The sequence below is a fragment of the Silurus aristotelis genome, assembly GCF_946808225.1.
Source record: "Silurus aristotelis genome assembly, chromosome: 13".
NCBI lineage: Eukaryota > Metazoa > Chordata > Actinopteri > Siluriformes > Siluridae > Silurus > Silurus aristotelis.
In genome coordinates this window covers 6,321,052-6,331,303 of record NC_139586.1, presented here as the reverse complement: position 1 = coordinate 6,331,303, position 10,252 = coordinate 6,321,052, and the positions used below count along the sequence as shown (strand labels likewise).

Below are 10,252 nucleotides of genomic sequence, written 5' to 3'. Positions count from 1 at the left end.
GGCTCTAATTCAAATTAGGTTGTGCTGCTAGGGCCCTGATGTGAAATACTGTTCCGCTACTATAGCTGTAATGCTAACTGTGTTTCACATCAGGCCCCTAGCAGCACAACATAATTTGAATTAGAGTCATAGTAGCAGAGCATCATTCGACTTAGAGCCATAGTTGGCCAACATAAATCGGATTATAGTCATAGCACCGCAACATAATTAGCATTAGAGCTATTATAGCAGCACAGTGTTTCACATCAGGGCCCTGGCAGCACAAGCTATTTTGAATTAAGTCATAGTAGCACAACATTGTTCTGCTACTATAGCTCCAATGCTACCTATGTTGTGCTACTATGGCTCTAATTCGAATCGTGTTGGGCTGCTGGGGCCCTGATGTGAAACACAGTTAGCATTAGAGCTATAGTAGCAGTACAGTGTTTCACATGAGGGCCCTAGCAGCACACCATAATTTGTATTGGAGTCATATTGGCATTACATAATTAGCATTAATGCTACGGTAGCACAACAGTGTTTTCCATCAGGGCCAGGACAGCACAGCATTATTTGAATTTGGGCCACAGTAGCGGAACAGTGTTTCCCACTAGGGCCATAGCAGCACAACAAAATTTAAATTGGAGAGATAGTCTTCCAGCATAATTAGCATTAGATCTATTGTAGCAGAACAGTGTTTCACATCAGGCCCTAGCAGCACAACGTAATTTGAATTAGATCCATAGTAGCAGAGCATCATTTGGATCAGAGTCATAGGAGCACAACATAATTAGCATTAGAGCTATAGTAGCAGCACAGTGTTTCACATCAGGGCCCTGGCAGCACAACATAGCACAACATAATTTGAATTAAAGTCATAGTAGCACAACATTGTTCTGCTACTATAGCTCTAATGCTACCTATGTTGTGCTACTATGGCTCTGATTCGAATCATGTTGTGCTGCTAGGGCCCTGATGTGAATCACAGTTAGCATTAGAGCTATAGTAGCAGTACAGTGTTTCACATGAGGGCCCTAGCAGCACAACATGATTCGAATCAGAGCCATAGTTGGCCCACATGATTTGTATTGGAGTCATATTGGCATTACATAATTAGCATTAATGCTACGGTAGCACAACAGTGTTTCACATCAAGGCCATAGTAGCACAACATAATTGAATTTAGAGCCATAGCAGTACTTCATCATTTGAAGTGAAACCATAGCAGCAGCACAGTGTTTCACATCAGGGCCATAATCAGCACACCATAATTTGAATTAGAGCCATAGTAGCACCACATCATTTAAATTGGAGTCATAGTTGGCCAACATAATTTGAATTTTAGTCATAGCAGCACTACATAATTAGCATTAGAGCTATAGTAGCAGAACAATGTTGTGCTACTATGACTCTAACTCAAGTTATGTTGTGCTGCTAGGGCCCTGATGTGAAACATAGTTAGCATTAGAGCTATAGTAGCACTACAGTGTTTCACATGAGGACCCTAGCAGCACACCATAATTTAAATTAGAGTTAGAGCAGCATTGCATAATTAGCATTAAAGCTGTGGTAGCACAACAGTGTTTTACATCAGGGCCAGGACAGCACAGCATAATTTGAATTTGGGCCACAGTAGCGGAACAGTGTTTCTCACTAGGGCCATAGCAGCACAACTAAATTTAAATTGGAGAGATAGTCTTCCAGCATAATTAGCATTAGATCTATAGTAGCACCACAGTGTTTCACATCAGGGCCCTAGCAGCACAACATAATTTGAATTAGAGCCATAGTTGGCCAACATAAATCGGATTATCGTCATAGCAGCACAACATAATTTGAATTAGTCATAGTAGCATAAAATAGGTAGCATTTGAGCTATAGTAGCAGAACAATGTTATGCTACTATGACTTTAATTCAAATTATGTTGTGCTGCTAGGGCCCTGATGTGAAACACAGTTAGCATTAGAGCTATAGTAGCAGTCGAGTGTTTCACATCAAGGCCATAGTGGCACAACATAATTTAATTTAGAGCCATAGTAGTACTTCATCATTTGAAATAAAACCATAGCAGCACAACAGTGTTTCACATCAGGGCCCTAGCAGCACAACCTAATTTGAATTAGAGCCATTGTAGCACTGCATAACTTGACCAGGGCCATAGTTGGCCAACATAATTTGAATTAGAATAATAGTAGCGCAATTAGCATTAGAATTAGCATTAGAGCTATAGTTGCAGAACATTGTTTCACATCAGAGCCATAGCAGCACAGCATAATTCCATTCAGAGGCATAGTAGCACAACAAAATCTGAATTAGAGCTATAGTAAAACAACATAATTTGAATTTGGGCCGTGGCTGCACAACATCATTTATATTACAGCCATAGTAGCACAACATCTTTTAAATTAGAGTCATAGTAAGACTACATAGTTAGCTTTAGCGCTGTAGTAGTAGAACAGTGTTTCACATCAGGGCCATAACAGCACTACATATATTTGAATGAGCGCGATGGCAGCACAACATATTTCACATTAGCGCTATAGTAGCATAACAGTGTTTCACATTAAGGCCATAGCAGCAAAACTTAATTTGAATTTGGCTTAGTGCAGCACAAAGGTATTCAACGTTAGGGTTAGCGTTACCACTGTTCAAATGAGGGTTAGAGCGGCCCACCACTGTTTGAATTGGGGTTAAAGCAGCCTGATTGGAATGGAATTAGAGTTAGGGTTAAGGTTACCACTGTTCGAATTAGGGTTAAAGCAGCCTGAATGGAACTGAGTTCGGGTTAGGGTTACCACTGTTCAATTTAGGGTTAAAGCAGCCTGAGTGACATGGAATTAGGGTTAGGGTTGCCACTGTTCGAATTAGGGTTAAAGCAGCCTGAATGGAACGGGATTAGGGGTAGGGTTAACACTGTTCGAGTTAGGGTTAGCGCAGCCTAAATGACATGGTATTAGGGTTAGGGTTAGAGTTACCACTGTTCGAATTAGGGTTAGTGCAGCCTGAAAGACATGGAATTAGGGTTAGGGTTACCACTGTTCGAATTTGGTTTAGCGCAGCCTGAGTGACATGGAATTAGGGTTAGTGTTAGCACTGTTCGAATTAGGGTTAGTGCAGCCTGACCTGATTGGAATTAGGGTTAAGAGGGCAACGAGGCACACCTGTCGGCCTGGGACTTCTAGAGGACTGGACCGTGCACGAGGAGCGCCAGGCCGAGTGGCGAAGACCAGACGATGACATAGACATAGAGTCCGGCTGCGGGAGGCACACGGGGAGCTCGCACACCTGCTCCATACACTAACACATGTGCTTCACACAGCCCACAAGAGCCTGCGTTCCCAATACTACGCACAGCACTCACACACTGCTAATGCGTCAGACACATTGACAAGGCTCACCGTTCACGTGAAACACACGCTGTTCCACCGACATGGCTGTTACGCACCACTTTTTACACTGCACTCTGCACAAATGCGCCGAGCGCCGGCTCGAGCTCCAGGCGCGCGGTGCACTTCCGTGCAAAACGCGAGAGACCACTGCTCTCTATTCGGCCATGACGGGCCTCGGGAAACACGTGCAAGCCCGTACGCGCGAAATGTTTGCATAATAGCGCGGGATCTTGTCTTCGGCGTCTTATTTACGACGAGAAACGCTGCGAGAAAACACACTCGCGAGCGTGTCGCGGAGGCACACTCATTCGGCGGCGGCCCGTTTGAGTCTACAACGTTCTCATGCTCGGTTTTAAGACCGGCCTACCAGCAGAGGGGCGGGAGGTTTCTGTGTGTTACACAGCGTATACAGAGTCTGACTCGCACTGAGAGACTAGAGATACTAGAGAGATGGCAGAAGTTGCTCCCGCGCCCGCTGCCGCGCCGGCTAAAGCGCCGAAAAAGAAAGCAGCGTCGAGGGCCAAGAAAGCCGGGCCCAGCGTCGGCGAGCTCATCGTCAAAGCGGTTTCCTCGTCCAAGGAGAGAAGCGGTGTGTCGCTCGCCGCCCTGAAGAAAGCCTTGGCCGCCGGCGGATACGACGTGGAGAAGAACAACTCCCGCGTCAAGCTCGCTGTCAAGGGTCTCGTGCTGAAAGGAACTCTTCTACAGACCAAAGGGACCGGCGCGTCTGGCTCTTTCAAGCTAAACAAGAAGCAGACGGAAGCCAAGAAGCCCACAAAGAAGACCGCGACTAAGGCGAAGAAGCCCGTCGCTGTTAAGGCGAAGAAACCCGCTGCGGCGAAGAAGCCCAAGAAGGTGGCGGCCAAGAAACCTGTTGCCGCCGCCAAGAAGTCCCCGAAGAAGGCAAAGAAGCCTGCAGCGGCTGCTAAAAAAGCCACCAAGAGCCCGAAGAAAGCGAAAAAGCCGGCGACTCCTAAAAAAGCAGCCAAGAGCCCCAAGAAAGCAAAGGCCGTGAAGCCCAAAGCGGCGAAGCCCAAGGCTGCAAAGGCGAAAAAGACAGCGCCCAAGAAGAAGTAAACATGTTTGTTTGTTTATTTCATGTCTTCCTTTACTAAACGGCTCTTTTAAGAGCCACCTATATTTTCCCCCAAAGAGCAACATTTTGGATCATCCCATGATGAAACTGAAAGCGAATACAAGATAGGGATTTATGATGTTTAAATACACAAACTATGTAGAGTTTCAAAACCGCGCACTATATGTATGTTTTCTTTCATTGTCGTGTCCCTGTGCATATACAGCACGTCCAAACCTGACTACACACACAAATATATAAATAGTGGCCCTCTCCAAATACTCATGGACACTAGTGTAATTTTATATTATATATTAGATTAGATTTATTGTTGTCATTGTGCAAGATACATGTACAGAGCTAAGAGAATGCATTTAGCATCTGCTCAGAGGTGCGTTAGATAGATAGAAATAGATATCTGTATATACATGAATGTGACAGGATGTACAGTAAGGTATATATAGATACACATAAATAAAATAGTAGTGCAGATGTACTGTAAGTAAAACACTGTGTAGAGAATGCGGAGTATACAAAATACAATATGTAACATTTACATATACAGTGATCTAACGGTGTAGTGTAGAGTTCAGTGTGGTGATGGTGGATGGAAATAAAGCTGTCCCTGATCCTGCTGGTTCTGGTGCATATGTTTCTGTATCTCGATCTTGACGGAAGGAGGTTAAACAGTTTGTGACTGGGATGTGAAGTGTCCTTGATGATCTTGTGAGCTCTGCACAGACAACTGCTGTGCCCTTTCCAGACAGTGTTTCTTGTGAATGTCCTCCAAGATGGGGAGCTGAGTGCCAATGATTCATTGGGAGATTTTCATTTTTCATTTCATTTTTTAGGGCCTGAAGCAATGCAGTTGCTGTACCACACACAGAAATGGTACAGCTGTAGAAGTTCTCCAGTATCCTGAAGCACAGACAGGACTTTTAAGGTGTCCTCAGCAAACACAGGCGTTGTTGAGTCTTTCTGATGAGTCAAGAAGCTTTTATTGTCATTTCAACCATATATAGCTGACGCAGTACACAGTAAAATGAACGTTTCTCCAGGACCCTGATGCTACATTAAACAACAATTCCAGAAACAAAACACACAGGGCTAAGGACTGGTAAGTGTCCTTGTCACATAAAGTGCATGTGTGCAACCTGGTGCAATCAGTGCAAAGACAACACAAGACAGTGCAAGACAACACAAGACAGTACAGGACAAGCTATAAAATACAAAATAGCTCTGATCAGGCCTACCATTCGTGGTGTCATCAGCAAACTGATGAGTGTCTGGGGTTGTCCAGGTGAGTCAGGGCTGATAGATCACTGTGGGAATGGCATCCAGATTGGAAAGAGGTAGGCAATTGCTATTGGTCCAGAGAGAGAGAAAGAGAGAGAGAGAGAGAGAGAGAGAGAGAGAGGGAGACATATGTTAATCTAATGTGACATTATTGACTTAGTTACACAGTCCAAATATACTGACACTTTCCATGATATTGTGCAGTATTGGACAAAAGAAGAGATTTAGGAAGAGCAACAACTAAAAACAAACAAACACACGCACGCACACAAATATTTGAATGATCTAGGAACTTGTGACTGTCAAAATAGTTATGGGCACTAGTGCAATTTGATATATATGACGTGTTCTACTGGCCTATTAGATAAACACGAAGCGAGACAAAAAGAGACTCACAGTTCACATTAGAAAGAAACCCTGTATACCATTAAACACTAGTATGAAGTGTTTTTGGTCTATTTTTTTTTAAGGTTTTATTCATGTATGTTGTTTGCTTCTTTGTTTGTTCTGATCTCATCTAAAACTATTAATGCGAAATGGCTGTTCCATACACAATAATCACACAAAATGATGTGAGCATCAATTCCTTTAATCTACATTTTTCTGCAACGTGTAAACATTGCCACACGATGGCAGTCAAGCTCTACAAAGTCCACTGACCTCTGCCTTTATTAGGAATATTCCTGTATACCCTGTATACACTAGTATGAATTGTTTTTGGTCTATTTTTTAAAAATGTTTTATTCGTGTATGTTTGTTTGTTTGTTCTGATCTCATCTCAAACCTAATTCTTCTACTACATCTACTACTACTACTACTACTACTACGGTTCCGAAGCATTCGGGCCGCCACATCCAGACTGTGCAACAGTTTTTTCCCGCAAGCCATCAGGCTCCTCAACAAAGAACTGAACTGAACTCTCTCTCACACACACACACACACACACACACACACACACACACACACACACACACACACACACACACTTACACACAACTGTGTGAGTGATCCGCACAAACCGGACTCAACACCCATCATACACTTCGTTCAACCAGGTTTCAATACCAATCACACTTTTTCACTATCGCAAAATGTTTACATGGCGTCTGTTGCTGATTCCGGGACTTGTTATTTTGCACAATATTCTGTCCAAATCCTTTGGTTACTGTTTACTTTATTTTTGATTGATGCTACTGCTGAATTGCGCAAATTCTGTTTACATCTTTCTGTTTACACTGCACCTTATTCTGTTATGACAGGTTTTACTGGCGGAGCTATTTCTATTTTTATATTTTGTTTATTGTGTATTGTCCTGCACTGTCCTGTGTTGTCTTGCACTGTCTTGTGTTGTCTTTTGCACTGTTTGCACCAGCTGCACACATGCACTTTATGTGGCGAGGATCTTAGTTCTCGGCCCTGTGTCTTTCTGTTCTGTACTGTTTGTTTTATGTTGTTTTATGTAGCACCTGGGTTCAGGAGGAACGTTGTTTCATTTCACTGTGTACTGCATCAGCTATATATGGTTGAAATGACAATAAAAGCTTCTTGACTCTTCTTGACTACTACTACTAACCATGATCATACAAATTATTCTTAGTAAGTTGAGGAATGAGTTAAGAATAGGGTTTGATGAATACCATAAATAATAATAATGATTGCTTAAGGCAGCATGGTGTGTAGTTCTGCATCGGTCTTGACTGCTATTGTGTGACCAAATCTAGAAAGTGCACATTTCTCTCTACCTTTTGTTGATTGCCGAAGTCAAGTCAAGTCAAGTCAAGTCAAAGGAATTGTTCACTTTCTCAATGATGCCTGTCTACACTACATGGTACGTTATTAGGAAATATAAACAGAGATATATAGCATACACTGCATTTCCTATTCAGGTGAGCGCTCAGTGAGCATACACACTCTTTGTGAAAGTGGAGCAGTTACCAATAAAAATGTGTCGTGATGCAATAAGTTCTAGAATAATAGTTTGATTGACAGTTTGTACAAGTCAGTGTGACACTGTCCAAATACATAGAGACCTTACTGTATATTTATTATTATTACAGCATAGGTAAAAGATGCACACACCAAATACTTCTGGACACTAGTGCAGTTTGAGCACTGGGTTTGTTCAGCTTGTCAGCTCCTGCTGTGGTGGAATGATGTTCACAAATGATTTGTGAGTTCCTGTTCCTGCACTCATATTTGCATCTGTATATATCTTTTCTCAATAAAGGAACGTTTCTCCCTTTTTTAAGGTGCCATCAAAATATTTGTGCTGTAAAAGTGAATGTGTACCTTAAGCATCATCTGTCTCTGAAACTTCCTCCTATTGAATTGTAAAAAATAATATACATATATTTACTCAATGTTCTACAGCCCATGTAGGTACACACAATGCTCACTCATTCTGATGCTTGATGCAAATATTAGCATAATCTCCTGAACTATGTGACAGATGTATGGATACCTGACGACTACTACTACTACTACTACTACTACTACTACAGTAAAACCCCGTTGTACGAGCAACCTATAGTACGAGCAAACGGAGATACGAGCAAACCTACGCTGCCGGTTCTCCGTTTTCGGCGGAGGGAAGCATCAGTCACTTAGTTGATGACGTATCACTCGGTCGCTCTCGTTGTTCAGTGCAGCAAAAACTTAACTTTTTTTTGTTTTATATTTTGATTTCACTAGAAATCTTGAAAAATGTCCCAAGAAAATCAGTGGTGGTGCTGTGAAAACGAAAGTAAATAGAATTACCATGGAAACCATAAAGTTTACGAGCGTTGTGCGCGTCTCACACTCGCAATCAACCACTACCACATGGGTAAGTGTTAAATTATTTTTACATTACGGTAATTTGCGGTGTATTTGTTTGTTAAAATAGGCTACAAATACTTTTTAAGTGCAGAAATAAGCGATCGAATGAGGTCTCGGAACGGATTAAACCATTTTTCATTCATTCCTATGGGGAAAATCAGTTCGAATGTATGAGCAAATGGACATACGAGCAATTTTCAAGAACGAATTATGCTCGTACAACGGGGTTTTACTGTACTACTACTACTACTACGACTACTACTATTGCTACTACTGCTATTGCAAATAGTACCACATTAATAGAAATTAGAATAATGCTTGTTAATATTAATAATAATCATGGGCCATTCCTACAATAGTCATGCTATATTTCTTGTGTGTTGAAAAGTATATTACAAGATTAACGCTACCACTACTACTACTGGTAGTAGGTGGCAGCAGGGCAGTGGTGGTCCAGTGGTTAAGGCTCTGGGTTACCGATCATAAGGTCAGGGGTTCAAGCCCCAGCACTGCCAAGCTGCCACTGTTGAGCCCTTGAGCAAGGCACTTAGCCTTATCAGCTCCAGGGGCACCGTATTATGGCTGACCCTGCGCTCTGACTGCAGCTTCCAGATGAGTTGGGATATGTGTAAATCTTTTAATTGCATATGTACAGTAGCTCAATATTTTGTCCCCCATCAGGTTTACACCCTTCTGGTCAGTGGTGGCACAGTGTGTAATTAACTGAAACCATAGTGTGTTCAATATTTTGCATTCCTCATGATGATATAAGCCTACTTAATGCAACAAGAACTGCAATTTGATTTATACTTCTACTGGAATAAAAATTGCAACTGAGTCAAAACAGTTCTGATTATAATCCTCAATGCAAATATTTGTGTGTTGAACTGCATTGAGTGTACCATGCTGTGAGCAAAAACCAAATTAAATCTATTCCACTACATGACTATTACTATTTATATATCACTATGTTTGTGTGGACAAAAAGGAAGTACAAGACTCTAGCATGTTAACGGCTGTGGCGGTTCGCTTTGAAGACATTCTTTTGTGTGATCGTTGGTTTTAGGTCCGCCCCCTCGCCTGTTCTCAAGTAGGTCCTGTGGAGAGAGAATAAATAGGCGGGCATTGCGCGGGGCTTCTTTATTGAGCAGCTTGAATTTGTGAGAGCAGCACCATGTCTGGAAGAGGAAAGGGTGGCAAAGGACTCGGCAAAGGAGGCGCTAAGCGCCACCGTAAGGTTCTGCGCGATAACATCCAGGGTATCACTAAGCCGGCTATCCGCCGTCTGGCTCGCCGTGGTGGTGTTAAACGTATATCCGGTCTGATCTACGAGGAGACTCGTGGTGTACTGAAGGTGTTCTTGGAGAACGTCATCCGCGATGCAGTCACATACACCGAGCATGCGAAGAGAAAGACCGTCACCGCTATGGATGTGGTGTATGCCCTGAAACGCCAGGGACGCACTCTTTACGGCTTCGGCGGCTAAACGCTTACCTACCAAATAACGTCAACACAACGGCTCTTTTAAGAGCCACCCAAATATTACAAAACGAGTTAGTTTCTTTTAGTGTGTGTGTGTGGCGCGAAGAAGGGGATGAAATAACTTTTTTCAAGTGTATGTGACTAATAGAATTTGAAATAATTGTAGATATATTCTAATAAGGTAAAACCTTGCACCAGCACTACAGTTTTGTC

The 10,252-nt window shown here is 42.5% G+C and overlaps 1 protein-coding gene and 1 pseudogene across 2 annotated transcripts; both read left to right on the top strand.

Moving 5' to 3' along the window:
- The first annotated feature begins 3,819 nt into the window (after window positions 1–3,819).
- LOC310735506 (histone H1 pseudogene) lies at window positions 3,820–4,446 on the top strand (annotated as a pseudogene). Its single transcript has one exon. The product of its transcript is annotated as a histone H1 pseudogene (transcript).
- A 5,271-nt stretch (window positions 4,447–9,717) lies between these two features.
- LOC310735510 (histone H4) lies at window positions 9,718–10,043 on the top strand (the record flags this gene model as incomplete). The annotated part of the gene is made up of 1 exon (XM_083558272.1): window positions 9,718–10,043. Exon 1 carries the CDS (start codon window positions 9,732–9,734, stop codon window positions 10,041–10,043), a length of 312 nt encoding a protein of 103 aa, XP_083414398.1. The 5' UTR covers window positions 9,718–9,731.
- Window positions 10,044–10,252: the final 209 nt, after the last annotated feature.